Below are 21,459 nucleotides of genomic sequence, written 5' to 3' on the forward strand. Positions count from 1 at the left end.
TTTGAGTTTTCATGTTTAGCTTTCCACAAAACAGAATGACCAATTGAGGTCAACTCAGACTTTTAGTTCGATTCATTTGTCATTTGTTTTAATAAAATTTCCTTTTAGTTTTCTTTGAATGTTGAAAACTATCTTTGCATAGTCGTCCGGATGTTTTTCTAAGAAGTTTTCTATGAGCAGACTTTGAGTTCAAAGTTATTGCACAGCCGTTTAAGGCTTTCACTTCTTGCTTTCCTATTGGTTAAAAATTTGATTTGAACATAGATAATACTGCTTAGTTGTGTTCATAAAGAGTCAGTACGTATTGTTATCCAGAATCTGAAATGTTAGCTTCATGTATTTGTTGAAAGCAGTGCTTTTTGTTGTTTAAAACTTTGTTCATTGCTCTTGATGTAATGTGACTTTAATGCTGAATTAACTTGATACTCACATGAGTTTTTGTTGTAAAGGGAAGACAGGTCATAATAACCGCAAAACCAATCATTTAGTTAGGTACTTTTTGAAATCCAATACTGGCTGATTATCTTTGTTGTTGGTAAGTTTTTTGACTTTGTTTCGAGACAATTGTCTAATAGGTTTGAGACAAACGAGCAATGTTTGAGACTAAATTACGAACAGGATTCAGACGTTATAGAGATGGGTTCAGCTAATGGGAGTCCAGATTTTGAAACTTTTTTCTTTCGATATCATTTTCAGAGTTAAACCTTGTGTTTGAGCACCAGCGATAAAGTTTTCGATCCAATTAATCTTGCGTCTTCAATCTACGATTTTGGAGTATTGCTGACAATTTGGCTCATGCATAAGCGCTGAAGAAAGGAGATTTTTTGACGTTATTCCACTGCAGAAATCTGTATAACTTTTGTTCAGAAAATGCGTTAATTACATAAAAGTGGATGTGGAGGCTTTTATTAAATAAATATGGAAGCTGCAACGAAAAGCAAGTCGATAATCTTTGCCCAGTGTGACGCTCAGATATCGAACACCCTTATAGAGAAGAATAACAGACATGTTCAATCAATGGTAGACGAAGTTGATCGAGATGTTTTCCAGCGGCTGCTTATAACGGATACTAATTACAGCAAAGTTTTTCGACTTCTTTCGTCGTGTTATGACGAAGCTTTGAAGGCCGGTTATTTTTTTGAGCACGACTGCTTCGGGGGGTATGGTTTGTTCTATGGCCAAGAAGACAGTATCAAAATTAAGAGGAAGCGCGATATTGTATTGCCCGGCTTACATGCACTATTACAAACAGTTGACGATAAGGATTTGCCAAATTTCACACCCATTTCTATTTTTGCTGGTACTGATATTTGTAAAAAGAGCCGAATCATGGTTGGGCCTGTTCGTTTTGCAAATCACTCCTGCAAACCCAACACGGAGTATGTTGCTTCTTTTTTTAAAACACAAAAATGCGTAAAGTTAAAAGCTATCAGAAACATCGAAAAAAATGAGGAACTGACGGTTTTCTACGGAGAAGATTTTTTCGGTATTAAAAACTGGGAATGCAGGTGTCCTCATTTTGATATGCATGGCGCTCCTCCAGTTGTTTTTAGCAACAAGCAGATGCAATTGATTTCTGCTAATCTTGAAAAGCGCTTTGTTAGGACCTTTAGAAGAAAAAATCGAGAAGATATAAAGAATAAGAGACGGAAAATGACGGAGATGCGTAATTTTGATGCTAGTGAGTCCAGTAGTTTGAGTAATAATTATGAAACTACTTTTGAAAATGATGAGACTACAATCGAAAATGAAGAAAATTTAATCGAAAATGATGAATCTACACTTGCGAATGAATCTGGGGTCGGCACTGGTGTCGCAATTGATGATTTTAACGGTGCTCACAACACACTGAGCGACCATCCGCCGTCACCAATTGCACATTTTCCCATTTTATTAGCTGGAGAAACGATTGATGAGCACCCAAGTGAAAGAAGATTGCCATCAAGTGATTTAGAGGACGATGAAAACTGTGCTGAAGCGAGAGGAAATAATTTAGTTACGGGTTTGAATCTAATTTTAGCGAAACACGGAACTGCCGATGAGGAGGCCAAAGACTGGATATCGTTCATGAAAACAGCTTTTCCTGACGCCCTAATTCCTAGTTTCAAAAGCCTCAAAAGACGTTTCCATCTAACGAAAGACAAGCATGAGGGTTTCCTCGTGACATGTCCCGATGGTCAATACTGGATACTGAACTTCATGTCAGAGATATATGAAATAGTTAACTCAAACAAAGAAATTATAGCCAAGTATTCTTCCACGAGAGACGAAATGGCTGACCTTAAAGTGAAGTCGTGTTTTGATTCAGAACAAAAAATAATGACAATCTCCTTGATTTTGAACTCCGATGGTGTTTGTTTTGTTAAGTCGAGTCGATTGCAACTGTGGCCATTTTGGTTAGCCATTGCCAATCTACCACCAATAAAACGTTCTACATACAAAAATATTGTTCTTGCCGCACTTTGGCGTGGAACAACTAAACCTGATTGGGAAAAGTTGATCAGCCATTTTTCAGAAAAACTTTCTCAGCAATTCACGATTGAGTACAATCAAGTCCAGTACAAGTTAGTTGTCAAAATTGTTTTAATAGTTGCCGATATCCCGGCCCGGGCGTCTATGCTGAATATGCATCATCATAGGGCTAAGTATGGATGCACACTCTGTTTAACGGAAACTGAAGCTATAGGGAAGTCAAGATATTTTTTTATCAAAAAGTTCCAAATGAGAAGACCTGAGACTCACAGATCTCATTTGCAAGCTCTTGAAAACGGCAATCTAGCTCATTTCAAAGGTGTGAAAGGGAAAAGCCCTTTTTTCAAAATTGTACCAAAACTGCCTTTGACAGCACCATTCGATGTAATGCATCAGGTTTATCTCGGCGTGACTAAGGTTCTTCTTGAAGTTATAGAAAAGAAAACACATAGAAATGATTTAATATGCCTTAAAAATACAGTGGCAACGTTAGCTACTCCTGTAGAAATGAAAAGGTCTATTCGTCCACTGGATGATCTGAAATTTTTCAAAGCGAACGAGCTGAAAGTCTGGTTGCTGTATGTTGGCCCCGCACTTTTTGGTGAAACAATAAACGAAGTGAGAGCGCAGCGGTTCTGGCTGCTGAGCTACGGTATCCAACTCCTGTTGGCGTCTTCGAAATTTTGCAACGAGGCCGAGAGACAGATTAATCAATTTTTGCGTGAGACCAAAGATGAGTACACAGAACAGGTTTTCTCCGCAAATATTCATTCGTTGTCACATTTGACTTGGCAAGTGCAGAACTTTGGGCCTCTATGGACAACGTCAAGCATGATGTTCGAATCTGCCAATTATCAACTATGCTCAAAGTTCACAGGCACAATCAATCACTTGCCCCTTCTAGTTGAGAGGTACCAAAGAAACAAAGAAGTTTTCCGATCAACAATTGTTGAAGATCAACTTGCTCCGTTTTGCCAAAAAAATGAAAGCTGAAAAGTTGCGCAAAGATGTTTATATGCCATTTTTTCAAGTCCCTGAGGACTTGAGAAAAGTTGGGCGAGTTTTTTATCGAAGCAGGCATCTGGAATTTTTCTACTTTGAAGCTTTGCCTAACAAAAAGGATTGCTATATTTCGGCTCGTTGTGATGGCAACCTTCTCTGCGGTAAGATACGGGCCTTTTTCAGGGAACGAGACGAAGAATTTGTGGCAATAGAACTAATGAAGATTTTAAAATCTCATTCTTCCCCGATAGGTTCGTCCTGTGAAGTTTACTCTTATCACGTTGTTGAGGATTCTTCGGAGCGGCTATCCGTTAACGTTAAAGCTGTATGCGACAAGTTCTTTCACATGGCACTAGCAGACACAGTTTTTCTGATACCTCTCATAAAAATTTTCGAACATGATTGAATAGCTAAAGCTGAAAAGTCAACCAATTGAGGCTTCAAAGAAAACGACAGTCCTCAAGTGATAAAAAGTCGAATCAAATATGAAGACTCACTAAACAGCTAGAATTAAGTAAAGCTGACTGCGGCTTGGACAAGTACAAAACTGATTGACATTTTTTGCCTTTCTCAAACTTCCTCTTGCTTGATTTCCTCTTCTGCCTGAGAGATTCAAAAGCAAACTGTAATTAGTTTTCCTTGGATTGGACGTTAGGATCGTAATGTGGTTGCAAAGCCGATTGTGGCTTTTAAATAGCTGAACATTATATATTGAAACTTCTGATTACCAGTACAGTTTGAAAAATACTTCTTGTAATTAAGTCAAATAACAGTGCATCCTTTATGAAACAATAATTGCTTGTTCATTGCTCTTGTTTTCAATTTCATTTAATTGTTGAATTAATTGATTTACTTTTGAAGTCTTTTGTAAGAGACGAGCTGATCATTAAACAGGCTAAGATAACTTTTAACTTATTATGCCTTCGAGCTTTTCACATAGGGATCATATATGGCTTTGTTATTAGCTTACGAGTGTCCTGCAAGGTTTAGTGGTCATCATACCAAAGCAGTCAACGATTTCCAAGTAATCGAACAGGGAGTATTGAGAATCTCTGTTGGGATTACCAGGAAATAATATATATGATTTCCTGGTAATCGTACAAGGATCATATATGATCCTTGTACGATTACTAGGAAATCATGCATTTTATTTCCTGGCAATCCTAGCAGAGACTATCAATAACCCTTGCACGATTACTAAGAAACCAAATTGAGTTTTTCTGATTATCGTGAACTCATATCTGATTTTCTGGCAATCGTACAAGGGTCATATATGGTCCTCGTATGGTTACAAGGAAATCTTATATGACTTCCTGGTAATCGTACAAGGATCATATAAGGTCCTTGTATGGTTACAAGGAAATCATGCATGATTTCCTGGTAATCATACAAGGATCATATATGATTTCCTGATAATCATACAAGGATCATATATGATTTCCTGGTAATCATACAAGGATCATATATGATTTCCCTGATTTCATACAACTTTCATCAATCATTTATCGTGGTTTTTGAGTGCTCCTGAACATTTCTTCTGTTTTTTTTTCTTAAAAGTCACACTAGGATTTTGTATGATTTCCCTGATTTCATGCAAGGATCATGTATGATTTCTTAGGTTCCATACAAGGATCGTACTAGAAAATACGTTATGATTTGTATGACATCATATATGATCCTTGTAGGATTACCGGGAAAGGTCAACCCGGGTTATAAATTTTTTTTCATCTCAGCTCCACTCAATATTAAACGGTTGATTTTTTTTCTCCAAACGCAAAAGTCATCATTCTAAATCACACAAATGTAGTCAATCAAAGTAGATGTAGGCCTATTTTTTGGCATAACCTACAAAGACCCTAGTGGCCCAGAGGAATTTCACTTATCATCACACTTACCAGAGCGTTCTTCTCTCAATATTGCTCTCCAGTTTACATGGACTTGTTTTACCTCAAGAATGCAGTAAAATCAGAACAGCGACAAAATAGAGCGCAAGTTGATCTCATCATAATTAATTTCGAGCGCAAATGTGTCTTATCAGAAACGATTTGGAGCGCCTTTGTGTCTGATAACCAACAATTTTTAGCATAGTTGGTTTTGATTGGAAACGATGTCGAGCGCATGTGGACCTCATGGGAATCCATTTCAAGGACAAAACTTTCAGAAAATATTTTTAGTTGCGTTTGAAAGCAAGCCTTTGGCTCAGACAAGAAGCCTTTGATAGTGGCTGAGTCTCATCAGAGGTCACATCGGTCAGGAATCGTCTGATCAGAAATGTTTTCCGCCCGGAAAATTTTTAAAACTATGAAGGAGGAATTTGTATACAAAGAATACAACAGGTCAAATCTTATCCTATCCCTTCAATCTTCTGTCATATTTTTGACAACGATTCGCAGGGGAATAATTTCAGATTTTTCCTGAGTAAATGACCGGTTTCATCAATAATTTTGCTTGAATTTTTCTATTAGATCTAATATTCGTTCGGACGAAAGTCCAATAATAATGGTTTGAGTCATGACTGACGCGTCATTTGCTATGATAATGCATTTTCATTTTGTTTCGATATGTTAGTTTTCTAAACCGTACACAACAGAAGTTATAATGTTGAGGTCATAATTCCGACTTCTTTCCTAAGTTTGACAGTTCCTCATTGTAACGCGTGCATAACGCGGAAGAACAAACATTTTTATTCAAAATGATATAATAGATAACATCTATAGTCAATTTTCTACGAAATCAATGTTCGATCTTTCATGAATAGATCGAAAAGATTTAATTTGTAGATTCGTAGAAAGATTTTGAGGGAACGCCAGCCCTATTTTTTTAAATTACAGTTCTTAATTCTTTCTACTTTGATGATTTTAGTTGATTACACTAGCTTTTCATTATACAGCCTGGTTATGAAATATAGTGTTTTCTTACACGTAACCCCCCCCCCCCCGCCCCCAACAGCCCTTCCACCCATATCTACGATACTTTTGATGCACTCCGAACTTTTATGTCTTTGCAGACACCACAGCAGGGAACCAAACTACGTGAGATGAAAAATGTGCACAAAGTCGCATCAAACAAACAATTTCTCTTGCATTAGTTAAGCATGGAATTTAATGAGTGCTGTTCTCTGAAACCAAAGCTCTTTAAGATTTATAGTTCCGAGGTTAAACTCCTCGACGCAAGGATTCTCTGATCATATCAACGTGGGTCGCAAACGACGCTTCCTATATACGGTTTCAATCCGATGAAAACCGACGTTTCTTACGTTTAAGTACTGACTAAACCGATCAAAACGATGAAAAAACATCAGGGCTTTGATCGGTTTTGGCGAAGTAAAACCGACTAAAACCGACAGTTTTTTATGCTTAAAGAATTTTTCAACACGGGCTCGTTTGGTTTATAGTGGGTTGAGAAATCACAGAGTAACGGAAGTGTTGTAGTCCTACTAGAACAGAGACAAAATTCTGGACATAGTCTCATCAGAGGTGGCTTGGGTCTGGTCCTTAACCTGGGTTAGTACCATGAATTTGCACCGCTATCAAACGTTTCAAAGGTCAAAGCTCAAATTTGAAACATGCAGATATCGGCATGCTGATGTTGACTTTATTGTTCTGGATTTTTTGGACTGTTGCAACTTTTTTGCGTTGCAACTTTATGAGATTGACTATAAAAACCCCAACTAGCAAGTTTGAAAATGCCGAAAGTACATGGAAGTCATCTTTTGGCTCTCCATATACAAACTTGGGGCATTTTCACTTCTGATATTAAATACTTTTGGTATTTTTAAATTTGCACAGTTTTCATTACGTACCATAGAGACATATTGCAGTCATCTGAAATGTAAAGACGAATTGGATAAACAAGATGCTTTTTTGGGTTTCTCATGATACCACCTAAGCACAAAATTATAGCCTACCCTCACCCTCCATTGTGGTACATTTACAATAAATGGGGGGCTTCATGTTATATGACCGCTAACCTTGGACAAGGATCTTTAATGGGATTTAAAAAATTTTCATTTTTCCCGATTTAACTAAAGAAACTTTAAAAGCTGACTTGTGAAGAATTATATCAGCCGCTCACTTTTACCATTAAATTTTGTTTTCATTACTATGAGTGAACAAACAAATGCTCGTCTTTGTAGTGATATTGAGTTGCAAAATCTAACGAATAAAGCTACTAACAATTGCAATTTTTATGCGAGTATAATTATGTTACGTCAATAGTGTGTCAACTTATGATATATTTCAGAAGCAATTCAAGGCAATTCATTCTAAGGGTGCTATATCCCCTAAAAATTAAACTCGTTTATAGATTGAAGCTTCATTTTCCAAGAGTTCTCAAAACAAGATAAAAACCAAAGTAATTCCTTTTGTTTTCTCCTTAGAAAAATTAAAAAATTAAATTTTTTCTAGCTTCTCTAGAAAAATTGAATTTTTCTAGAGAAGCTCCATAGACTTGTCATACTGCTGATATTTTTTTTCGTTTAACAATTTCATTTCAAAGTCTACTCTCGAAATTAGAAAAAGAAGTTTCAAGCTATTTTGAAACAAGCCTATTTTCGACGTTAAAAAAGAAACATGATGCATGAAAAACAAACAGTACATTTCTATTAGTTGATTGATATCCGAAGGGGATTCAAATTTTTTCATTTAATAGGACAATTTTTATTTTTAACAACGGCAAAAACAATAATAAGGGCAACGATATTTTTGTTCATATTTTAGCTTGTTCATATTATTGACACTGCTAATCAGCAATCTCAAATTTATTGTCTAATATCACTAGTATTGACAAGTTTTTTTGTATTGAAAGCCAAAACTTTACAAATACACTATACTAGATTTAAATAGGCAACAAGCTTAGCTTGTTCAGAATTTCGTAACAATTTCTGAAAAAAGCTTTATTAGTTTTTAAGTTTTTAAAATGCTTTATTACTGGTCTGATGAGGCTATGAACTGGAATTGCTTTCGTCACAGAGAGCCTCTGTTGCACAAAATCTGCACAAATTTTTGGATTCTAAACTTTGACCTTGGTCGCATGATCTGAATACAGTTGGAGTTCTGAATTGTACTATCTCAGCAGGTGTTTAACCATTACTAGCGTCTACCGATACAAAGGCAAAATCTAGTTACAAAGAGTGTGGCTCGCACTTCTCAGCGTCTCATGACGCAAAGTGGGGAAAGCACTTAAGTTACGTCTAAGTAGTTTCCGCGCGGCATTTAATTAACCTAAAAAGGAAACCACTTCCAAAGAAATGTGATTATAGTTATGTATGGTGGTAAGCGCATTTCACAAATTTTTAACCTTTTTCGATTTAGTCTTTTAAGATTTCTAAAATGAGGGATTATACTGCAATTAATCTGCCGCACAATTCTTTGTGGTATTTGCTTCCGAAAAATTTATTTTGCGGTGGACAGTAGATTCCACTTTTCTAATTCGAGTTGAAAAGTGCAAACCAGTGTATGAATTATCTCTTTTGGAAACTGCCTTTTTATCCTCCAAGTTTTGGTCAGTTTCACAAGTACAATGCATTAAGATGGTAAAAGTGAAATTTGGTTACAAAAATGAGCAATTATACTAAAAAAAATAGGGAAACATAAATTTGGTTCCGGTAAACACCAGTAATGATTCCGGGTTATGTTGCTCAAAGTCTTTTCATATGCCTTCTCAGTTTGGCGCGGGTTGATATGTACATAGACTATAAATGGGAGATAATTTCCCTCAATATGTGTATGGATCTCCCAGCTGCAGTACAAAAAAGATATTGTGTAACATTTTAAATTGTACTGAAATGTAATGTAAAAAGAATGTACTATAATGTAACTGAAATTTTTTATGTTAATTTTTTTCAGTTTTAATTATAATTTTATTACTTTACACATTCTATATACAATGCAGTTTATTACTTAGTATAATTTTAGACATAATCTGTTTTTGTACTTCACATTGGAGAGCCATAGACATATTATTATTAATTACAAATTTAACGTTTTGCTTTTCACCGAGGTCCATTGAAGTTTCATGTGTTCACCCTTGAAAGTTAAGACATTTTGCAGGTGAATTTGTTGAAAAAATAAATGGTCTAAGGAACCCATTTAAACGTGATTTTCCCGAGATTTGAGATGAACCCCTGTTGTTGAACTCAAGAATAGGATCTATATATAGCTATATTTTGCTGCTCCGTATGTCCGTACCAAACTCCAGGTGTAAATCAGTACTGGGCAATTGCAAATGCAAGTCTCCCATGTAATATATTTTACTCGCTTTCTCGCTTGAAATTTGTTTCTTGCAAGCGTATATTAACGGCACAAAAGACAACATTTAAACATTCATGGTGGCCCAGTATAGAGAACAAACGTGTTGGGAGAGGGATCTATCGTGGGTTCTATCCTCGTATGGAACTTTATTTTTGCACTTGGCCTAAGTCTGACAATTGTAAAATCCGACTGAACGCAAGTCTGACTAGTCAAAAAAGTAACATGAATCAGTCTATGATTCAGTAATGACGAGGAATGGCATTTATACTGACCCAGTACTGAAACGCACTGGGAGTTAGGTGTGGGTATATTTATATATATATATATATATATATATATATATATATATATATAAGTGTGTGTGAAAGAAAGAGAGAGAGAGAGAGAATGCGTGGTGTTTGTGTGTATATATTTACGGGATCTGGGGCGCTTTTAACAGGAACAAGACCACCCCGTCCTCTGGTGTGTGCAAAACAGTCGAAATGGGTACTGTTTCCTGGTTTGCTGGCAGCAACATAGCCCACAGTGTCACTTTCTCCTTCCCACAAGGAAATCATATCACAGTCTGCGGTTGCTCCATACGTCACTGTTTCTGCTTCTGTCAAAATAGTTCACAATCCTGTCATCAATTTCTACATTTTTATTCACAAAAGTTTTTGGCACGTTAGTCTTTTATGCAAATAAATGCTGTATCATAAAACTGTTTACATTATTCATGTATACATTAACGTATTAATCATGTTAATTTTTTGAGTTAATTTTTTATTAAGTTTCATTATTTACTAGCAAACACACTTAAAACGATCGATTAATTATTTATACTTTAGTTATCGCGGCCCACGGCCGTGTCTAAGCTGTTAGAGTGTTTTGATATTAAAAACTTACAATCGTCCATAAGATCAGTTTAACCAATCAACCAATTTTTGTGGCAGCTATTTAACTATTTAAAATAGCTAAAAGAACAACTATCCCAGAGTTTTTATCACCCTTCTCGGAAATCTTGTCAAGAGCTTGTTTCTTGACAGCCATGCAAAGATCTTGCAAGTTCATACATATCTTGATATTATCTTACCATGTGATTTGGCAAGATCTTGACAAGATTTACCAAGATTCAGTATGTTTTTTATCAAAAGGTATCAAGTTTCTTTTCACTGGGCAAACCGCATGCAAGTTATATGTTATTGTATAGCACGTTAGTATATAAAAATTTTGGCGTGTTCCTGGGGATGTAAAATTTAATTGCCTTCTAAAATGGGGGAGAGAATAGATCCGACTATTTTGATCAGGTCAGGTAGGGGAAAATAGTATGAATAATATCTGGTTATCATAGCTAATAAATTAGTGAGGTTAGAGTTTTATCAAAAATGGTCACGTGAATTGAAGTATTAGGATTTTTAAATCTTTTTCTGATTTACGTTCATTATTCGCCTCATGGATCTGTAGAATGGGTTCATCGATATTCAGAGAAATATACGTATAGATAACATAAGTAACTGTAGTGGAACTTTCTCCTAGCACTACCCTTGAAGTTATTCGCTGTTTGACGTTTGCGCTCAAACGTATCCCTTTTTTGCCGGACTATGGTTTATGTGGTCATGATAAACATCTGAAAAATTGGAAGTGTGGGAGCCGTCATGATTGAATTGTTCGAGGCCCCGATTACTTTGGCGCCATGGTTCTTGCGTTTTTGTACTGTTGTTGGTTTCCTTTCGGTTTCAGGGTACATCAGGAATATCATTGGCTGCTGTCTATTTTGAGCTGCACATATCATCAGGCTGTTCTTTGAATAGGAGAATGCGACGCGATTGGTTGTGGTCGTTGTGGTTTTACTGGTAGACGCAAAGGCAGCGCGTGAGATAGTATGATTTGACAAAACGCAGAAGTAACTTTTCGCACATTTTACTTTTGTTGATCATTCAATTTTTCGTAGAATGCCTCTAGCATGCTTACTGTTATTTCTCTTGTTGTTTTAAGCGTAGGGTGAGTTGTATAATATATATGCGGGAAGATCGGGGGATCCTTCGAGATCGTTTTGGCGGAAGGAGATCCCGGATCCCCTAGGGGAGATCTTTTATGTTAAGAAAGTGATAATTGCGCTACATGTATTTGTCTGGCAGGCTTATTGTTGGTAGATATATATTTCGCGCCATTGGAGAGCCATTCTAGTTTGTGAGAGAGGTGAGATCCTTCATGAACAAGAATGTTTTTTTTTTTGATAAATGTTTTTGTGTGGCTCTGATTGTCGGAATATACTTTGGTTGGAAAGTCAAACTAAAGTAGGGAGGGGGAGGTTATCCTAGGAGGTAAGATATTGGTGATTAAGATTCATTGTGTCAGAATTTCATTTGGTCAAAAGGCCTGGATACTCCTATATGTTACCTTGTCCAATTTCAAACGAGTACTTGGGTCATATCACGGGATTGGCCTTTTATTTTTTGTGAAGACGTTCAAAAACAAATTGTTCACTTTGTTGGAATGGTCGGCTTTATTACAAACAAATTAGACCTTATTTTTTTTGTTTTTTTTTGCCGAATTTTGCAAACTCGGAATTCCTAACATTAAATGTCAATTTTTCCTGTTCCAGAATTTTAGAGGTGTCTTCATCAATCTCGATTGCAACTTGTTCTATGCCAGGGACTTCATATAAGCTATCCAGACTCTTCTTTTGACTTTTCTGGACTTTCTTTTGATAGCACTTTGCTTCAAGTGGAAGGCAAACGCGATTCTGTTTGTTTTCTAGCTTTTTGTATAATATGTTGTTCTCTTTTTAAAAATGCTTATTTCAATTGTGTTAACCATTTCACATTTATCCCGTCTTAGCAGATGTTCTGCTTTAGATCATTCACAGGAATGTTCAATTGAAAAGAATTATTTCCAAAAAAGTATCCGCGCTCGATGAGGCTTAACTTTTTCGATCACCGAACATTGTTTTGGACACGAAATCGTCAAATTTAGACCATTTTTTCTCGTTTTTGGTGGGTATGCTCCACTTTAGCCACATTTTGTGATAAAATTAAAAATTTGGACTGACCGAACTAATTTTGACAAGTTTTTACCTATTTCCAAAAAAGTATCTGAACTTTTTCTATCACCGAACATTGTTTTGGTGACCAAATCGTCAATTTTAGTCCAATTGTGCTCATATTTGGTGTGCAGGCTCCAATTTAGCCATAATTGGGGATGAAATAAAAAAATAGACTGAGCGCAGCTTTTTGGACAAGTTTTCAATTACTTCCTAAAAAGTATCCGCGCTCGATGAGGCTTAACTTTTTCGATCACCGAACATTGTTTTGGACACGAAATTGTCAATTTTAGACCAATTATGCTCGTTTTTGGTGGGTATGCTCCATTTTAGCCACAATTCGTGATAAATTTAAGAATCCGGACTGACCGAACTAATTTGGACAAGTGTTTACCTAGTTCCAAAAGTCTGGACATGAACGCACGAAAGTCTGGTGAACGCACGAAGGTCTGATGAACGCACGAAAGTCTGGTGAACGCACGAAAGTCTGGTGAACGCACGAAAGTCTGTCGAACGCACGAAAGTCTGGACATGAACGCACGAAAGTCTGGACATGAACGCACGAAAGTCTGGTGAACGCACGAAAGTCTGGACATAAACGCACGAAAGTCTGGTGAACGCACGAAAGTCTGGTGAACGCACGAAAGTCTGTCGAACGCACGAAAGTCTGGACATGAACGCACGAAAGTCTGGACATGAACGCACGAAAGTCTGGTGAACGCACGAAAGTCTGGACATAGGCACTTTCCGTCTGGGACGGTCTGGACATAGGCACTTTCCGTCTGGGACGGTCTGGACATATCGACTTTCCGTCTGGGACCTCAACCTGGGAAGGGATTTTTTAGAGAGTTTTTGATGAACTGGCTCACTCAGCCATGTCGTTATCAACTGAGTTGTTAACTTTATAACGAATAATCGTAGTTCCGAATTACATTTACAAAAACTCTTTACTTAATGGCGGAGCGATTCAACCTAAACTTCATTGCACAAATCATTTTAATTCCTTTGCACGAAGTGAAGAGATTTTGCGACTACACTGGAATTGCAAACGAAAGACAGTGATCGTAATTACAAATTTGTTTAAATCTTTATATCAAATTCTGCTATTCAAAATGCAATTTTAAATTACTCTAAACTAGCTGTGAATCAAGCCAAAACAAAACTAGTTAGATTTTGCGTCGTAAAATCAAGGTTAAATCTCATCGCAAAGAACCTAACGACAGTAGTTATTATGAATTATCACTTTCAACAGCGGTGAAATTTACGCAGCAATCAGAGCATTTTTATAATTTAGATTCAATTAAACTTTTAACTGCGCTCTTCGATTTGTTTTAAAAGCGTGTCAATTATAATAAAATCAAAATAGCTCAATTTGTAAATAATTGGATGAAAAATCTCGTGTTAAGTTTTATGGTGCAAAAACATACGTGATTTGAGGCATGTATAATCAACATCTTATCACCCAAATGAATTTTAATAATAGAAAAGATAATTTGACTAATGAACCAAAACTTGCAAGAGAGACTGAGAAAGGGCGTAAAGCGAGCAAGTACCGCTATCGAGAAAAAATAGAGCAAGTTATTGAATTTTGTCAGCATTGCCGATTGAGAAGATGTAAAACAAGAAGCGTCAATATTTGACAAGAGAAGTATCGAATTTGATGATTCTTTTAAACTCAGCATTGATTTCACTGCTCAGATTTCAGCAGAACGGAAAACGAAAAATGGAGCAACATTTGAATTTCAATAGAGCCAAAAATAAACTCTATCGAATCCAAAACTAAAAAACACTGCCAAAATCAGTGTTTTATTTGAACAAAAATCTCTCTGCCTTGCCGCAAAAAACTAAAATTCTAACTCTTAAGAAAAATTTATTAAGAGCATTGAATCGAACAAAAATTTACGATTACCGATAGTTTTGATTTGTTGCATAAATCTACGATTAAATTCCTTCGCTTTTCTGAATTTTAAACTTAAAGAGAAGGGAATCTACGAATACGAATTCAAGGAAAACAGAAAGAAAATAAAATACAAAAATTTATCCAAAACCAAAAGCTAGCCCAGCAATTGTTTAAAAAATAATCAATCGCCAGTAGCAGTTCTACTGCACTACTTGAACCACCCTGAATGAAATCAACAAATTCCAATAAATCGTATTTATCAGAGATAAAAGGGGACAATTGTTGAAAATCGAAAACTTTAGGCGAGGCAAATATAGCTAAAATGACAACCAGAATTCACCAAAAAAAGTTAAAAGAAATACAAGAATTACAAAAAAGCAGCAAAAATTTGAATTTGGCAGATTTGGGCGCATTCCCAAGAAACTCTTAGAAAACGCATCTTCAAAATTTTGAAAACTTAAGTCAAAGACAACTGAAATTCCTTTTTGTTGGTTCAACCAGTTATCAAAATATTCAGCCACCGCCCTTTTGAATCTGAGACGCTAGATACTAGAACCAATGCTCAAAACGTTTTTTTAAATCAAGAGATATATTATTTCAATCAATTTGCAAAAATTAACGTTACACAGCACCCTTTTTTCTCGAAGTTACGCACTTTAATTTTCTTTTGTATCGAACAACTTATTCTAATAAAGCAACATTCTTCTGATTCGAAAACAAAAATCACTAAAATGGATTTATTGTACGTACAAATGTTATAGAGGTATACATATCACGGTTTGAAAGTTGTAATAAATTGCCATTATCATAAACACTAAGGAAAAAAGCCTGTCTAAAGACCCAAAGAACAAATTTGAAAATCAATTAAAATATCAAAAATTTTTAGCCCGTTTTGTGTCTCAAGCGAACCATTGGGCTAACAAAAAACTGCATTGTCCCAAAGCGAGGTTAACATAATACCACTGCTTCTAAGTGAAAATATTTTGAAAAATCTACGGACAAGCAAAAGAAATGAGAGCTGAAAGTGCCAAAAATATTTGCCATATGAATCACACTGTCAAAACAGTTATTTCACTCAACGCAATTCACAAAAAAGTTTCCTTTGCTTATCAATACAGTAGCTCAAACGGCAATTGTATATAATCAACTCTGCCTGGACAAATAGTACAACCTGTGAAAAAAAATAGAACAAAAAACGTCGATTTGTTCGAAAGAACAAACGTCATTCAACTCAGAGGATTGCCTTTTCTCTGCAAAATGCATTTTGTTGATCGTGGCAATCTTTAAAACAATTTCCAGAGTTGCTAATGCCATAAGTAACAAAAAATCCATTGACACCACTGAGGCAGGCAAAAACGGGGAAAAAAAGATTCCTACTTGTTCAGAGAAGATACTAAAAGAAGAACAACAATCAGCCTTTAGATGAAACCTGGCACTCATTAATACACAGAAACAACTATTACTGCATTTATAATTTAATCGTAGTGCAATTTCATTGAAAATAAAGGTTGTCTAACGAAATTGAAAACATGTCAGAAAAAAAATACAGAAAAACTTTGAAAAAAATAATCCAGTGATTGACTGCCATAAACAAAATCGAAACTCGTCAGTCAAATTTGCAACCCAAAAGACCAATTGGCAGAATATACAGCAGAAAACAACCATTGGAGAAAAATTTATTTTTACAGAAATTTAAAGGGAAATGAGGCCTCAATCAAAGAATATAATCTCAATTCAGGCGTCCTAGAATATCAAAAAAAATTTACTTAGTAGTTTTTTGCATACGGCGTTTTTGGATGAACTGAGATAAAAGAAAGGGAACGTTTATAATCATCAGGCAAGAAAAACATATTTACCAAAAAAAGTGAAGAAAAGTTTTGGAAAAATTTTATAACATTGCGTTAGAAAAAAATCAAAAATAAGCGACCGAGTGCGAAGACCAACAGAAGCACTTTCAAGATCTTGGAAAAATTCACAACAGGACTTGAAAAATATTACCAAGATCTTGCCGAGGATGTTGACGACTTGCACGAAATTGGCAACAGTTTGCGTGGGTTTTCAAGATACAGAGAGGCTTCTTTTGAAAATGGTGGCCCAATTCCCCCAAAGTGTGCGCTCTGTGGCTTAGTGTACAGCTTCAGGCAAGCACAACTCTTATTAGCAACTTATTTTAAGGTAAACTCTTGTTGAGGTAAAATAAAACTAAACATTACCCTCTACTTTACCTAAAAATAAGTTCAGTTACCCAGGTTTAGACCTCGACTTATGAAAAGACTTTATAATTCTAGTAGGGGGGGGGGGTCTTTATTGACTATAAATACACAGTCCAGAACTTAGGTAAAGTCAAGGTAAAGTCTTTTCATGAGTCCAGCTAAGTATTTTCATAGCACATTAAAGTCGAGCATTGTCTTTTAATAGGTCGAACATGGTCTTTTCATGAGTCGAGGATCGCATTTTGTGGGATTAATAACAGTTAACCTTTCTATAGTTCTTTTTGTAGTTGCGTAACATCTACCAGCAAAGCCAAACTAGCGTTACATCAGGCAGTCCAACATCGAAAAGTTGGATTTCCGCCAAACAATCTTAAGAAATAATGAGTTCTTAAGATAAAATAATTTTCGCGAATAAGCAATATAGTAAATTTGTTTGGCTGAATTCAGCTAGTTAACAAATCTCTAGCAATCGACATTTCATCATCCATGAGTCTAGTTTGTTATGATTTAGTTCATTTAGTTCTAAAAGTAGTTTTTTTCAAATATATGTATAATAGCACAGTTCGTTTTTCTGGAAAATATAAAAACATTGAAAAAATTGAATGGTAAAACCCGTTGACTACGTTATAAGCAAAGACCAATTTGCAGAGCAGATGTTTTTTTTTGGGGTCCAGCGTGAACACTTTAGGTCGAGCTAAAGTCCAGCATCAAAAATTTTGGTCGAGCCAAAGTCTAGCTGAAAGATTAGGTCCACCTAAATTCTTTTCATGGGCTGTTTCGGTCCAGCATGGTCTTTTCATACCATTTTTTCGTCGAGCATGGTCTTTTCATATTTCGAGGCCTAAACCTGGGTAAATTTACTTTAATTTACAATTTTTCAAAGCATCGAAGACAGAAATGAAGATATCTTTTTCAAAATTACCTTTTACTAATGAACAAATAAATTTGAAAAAAAAAATAAAATAGTAATTGAAAAGAAAAATTTGAAGGCAAATAATCAAACTAAACAAGCAAACAAAGCAACGTTTTCGTTGACGATTCTTGAAATTGTCGTTACCTGTAGGTATAGGGTAGTTCACGGTCAGTCCAGTGACCCAAGCGCCAGGTCTAGTCTCACTGGCCACCTGCCTTGAGCCAGACGTCACAATCGGGCACACGTTGCGGCCTAAGCAAAGAAACTAAAAACCCTAAATTCATTTTTTAGAAATTTTTTAAAGTGAACATCAATGAGCAGATCTTATAAGTCGAAAAGAGTGTTTTTGTCGATTATTTTGAAATTTGAAGCGGGAAATTTGTGCAAGGTTATTGGTTACAAAAATAGACTCAACAACTTTTTTATCTTGCCAAAATGTAACAGAGATGACTGAAACATAGCAGTACAATTTCTCCGAAAGGAGTAATTGTGGATATACTAACTGGCTGCTTTTTATCGATCTAATTTGTAATCGAATAGTTTTTCAATAAAAACGGAATGAGAGAAAAGTATACATATTTCGGCCTGTTTTGGAAAAAAGTGTATATTTTTAGTTTTATTTTTTTATACCCGTTTTGACCATATCCAATAACTTTTTTATGCTTTTGCTATGCAGTTTAAGCATTTACATCTTTGATTATTAGTATTTTGCTGTAAATAACGCCAAATTGAGAAGCACGATGGAGATCTTCAAAAGCGCTCCCTTATTCTCTTTCTCTTTTTGCTTCCTCTTGGCACTTTTATTCCACTTTTATTCCTGGTTTAAGTGTTCCGACCCCACTTGTGGGGGGGGGGGGGGGAGGAACTATATACTCAAATGGGTCTTTTTTTGTTCAGTCAATTTTGGCCGATCGATATATTCTTCGCAGAGAAATGTGAGTGGTATCATTAAAAAACTCATCCAGCAGTTTTTTTTCGAGGAGTTATCGAGGATTGACGTTTTGTGTGAACACGGGACATTTGATCACTTTTAGTGTGATTTTTCTTCAAATTAAGATATTTTCTATAAAAATAGTTTTTCAAACTTAAATATCTTGCCAACAAATGAACCAATTTCGTGTTCCTAATAGGCTAAAGGCGATAAATAAGATTAGTTCTGGTCTCATAGGGAGCTTCAATATAAAAAAATCGAAATCTATCTGAGAGCTCTTTTTTTTAAAAAAAAAACTTTTCTACTTTTTTTGTTTGTTTAAATCACCTAGAGACAAGTCACTTTTCATATCGAGGTTCCGTTAATGACAAACTTCCTTTACAGTCAAATGAAGCCCAATGAAAAAAAAAACATCGTTATCAAGGAAGTGCTCATGTTTTTTTTAAATTCGACTATGAGTTTTCGTAATTTTAAATGAAATTTTGAAATTCTTTTTGAGGTTTTACTATTTTTTGGAGTCTTAAGGCATGAACACTATGCCTAACAGTGCAATATGTTCCGTAATGAGATTTAAATGAGCATATTTAGTGTTTTGAGGGGACAGCTAATGGCTGTTAAGACTTTAAGAATTTAAAAATAAACTTTCGAAAATTTTTTCGGACATTAACCAATCATAAACTTAATATCGTGAACTGTATGTCCTTCTATGTGATGAGAGCACCCTCCGCCGTCCTATTGCAACCAAATTTGATCTAGTTGGCGGTTTTATCTTCAAACTTTTAGTAATATGAATTCAATGACACAAGAATTCGAAATGTTTTAAATTTTTTTTGATTATTTCCATATTATTCAACATTATCCTAAAATTTACAGCTCCTATTGGCTTCAAGAAGACGTTCCGTGGATCACAGATAAGTTTTTCAGAGAAAAAACTATGGTTTCAATTGGCTTCCACCTTTTCTTCTCGGACTTCTCTAGTGAATTTTTGATTTTTGCCCGATTTTGTTGTTTTTTTTTTCATATTCATAAGAATTGTTGTGATGTCTTATTGATCACCTAGGCATAGCAAACATCCCCATACTCCTATTGAAGCATGTTCGAGCGTATTTAATGACTTCCTTTAAAATTATTGAGTTTAATGGCTGTAAAGAAAATAAAAATAATTTTTCGAAAATTTTTTGAACATTAACCAATCTTTAAATTTTTTTGAACTGTTTGTCAATCTCAGTATTGACAGAAACCACTTGCTTTTAACTAAAATTAAATTATTTTTTTTGCTGTTTAATCTTCTAACTATTGAATATATGACTTCAATAACACAAGAATTCAAAATTTAAAAAAATTGATATTTACAAACTATTTGTTACTTTTGAAGTCTTATCACATTATCCAAATATTCAACACCTTATCCAAAATTTATTATAATCCCATTGGCTTGGAAAAGATATTACAGATCACAGATAAAGGTTTCAGGGAAAAACCAATGGTTTAAATGGCTTCAAAATTTTCTTCTCGCACTTTTCTACTGATTTTTGGTTTTTGCCTGTTTTTCATAGTCTTAAGACATATTGTGATCTCTTATTGATTATCTATGCATGACAAACATCTTTTTCCTGCCAGCGTTTTATTTCTGAGCCTAGTTATTAGCCTCCCTTAAAAGCTTTTGTGTTTAATGGCTGTTAAGTTTGGAGAAAAATTTTTTAATTTAAGCAATGGTTTACAAATGTGGCCCAAATAAATTATTTAAACTCTCATTATAATTCTTGCTGCTCAATTTGTAGAAATACGAATCGAATTTAAAATACATAATAATCGCTAATGATTTTGATGGTAGCAATAAGTTGTGTTTTCGCAAATCGTTTCTAATTTTTTAAGTTTTTCTTTGGTTCGTTTCTAAGTCCTAAACTACCCAAAGACAAGGCCATTTGGTTTTGTAGTAACTTCTTAGTAATTTATTATGGATTATTAAGTAATAAGTTAATGATTTTTAAGATTTTTGAAATTTCTTGGTTTAAAAAATGTTGATTTATTTTTGAATTTCACCTCATTGATCGTTCTCTTTGTTGACTTGTAACTTAGTCTCATTGATAAAATTTTCCATCCGGTGTATAAAAAGGAGAAATTAAGTTAGAGTAGTTAAGCTTTATCTGACTTCATTTTGACGTTGTTACTATGTGCTTTTAAAGTTAGAAGTTCAGTTTTTGCCGTAAAATTTTTGGTTTTGCTTTGTTTGTTTGGTTGTTTTTTTGCCTCGTTATCTCTTTGAGGTCAGATCTCATCGATGCGGCAATATGGCATGGCAATATGTAATTCAATTAGTAGATTGGTTGTGTAACGATTGTTTTAAACTCAAACATCGATTTTTGTTATTTCTTCATTTGGTTGACAATTAAGTCAAAATGTAGATGAGGTCGGGTCGGAACATCATTTGCGACCCCATTTTAACGAGCCGCCTTGTTGTTGCTTTTTTTCAAATGGAAGGGGAAACATCAGGTTATTTTAGGTTAATAATTAAAATGTCGCTTATTGTTAACATCACAGAATGTTCTTTGCAAGAGTTTTAAAAATGACTGAGAGCAGTAAATATTTTATTAATGGTTGAAAAGTTTCAATGTTAGTTTTCAATATTTTGTCCTCAACGATTTGGAAAGTAGAACAGCGAGAAATAGAGTCAGAAGAATATTCAAATTTCAATGCCGCTCTATGAGATTCATCTGTGTGTGTGTGTGTGTGTGTGTGTGTGTGTGTGTGTGTG

At 35.1% G+C, this 21,459-nt stretch overlaps 1 protein-coding gene across 1 annotated transcript in view; it reads right to left on the reverse strand.

Moving 5' to 3' along the window:
- Positions 1-21,459, reverse strand: part of LOC142335034 (uncharacterized) — an 80,530-nt gene that overhangs the window by 35,685 nt on the left and 23,386 nt on the right. The window contains exons 4-5 of the mRNA XM_075383362.1: positions 17,918-18,025; positions 10,142-10,323 (exon numbers count right to left, since the gene is read on the reverse strand). Coding sequence (XP_075239477.1) covers positions 10,142-10,323; positions 17,918-18,025 — 290 coding nt within the window. The remainder of the gene's footprint in view (positions 1-10,141; positions 10,324-17,917; positions 18,026-21,459) is intronic.

The sequence above is a fragment of the Convolutriloba macropyga genome, chromosome 2, assembly GCF_964194025.1.
Source record: "Convolutriloba macropyga chromosome 2, txConMacr16.3, whole genome shotgun sequence".
Classification (NCBI taxonomy): Eukaryota; Metazoa; Xenacoelomorpha; order Acoela; family Convolutidae; genus Convolutriloba; species Convolutriloba macropyga.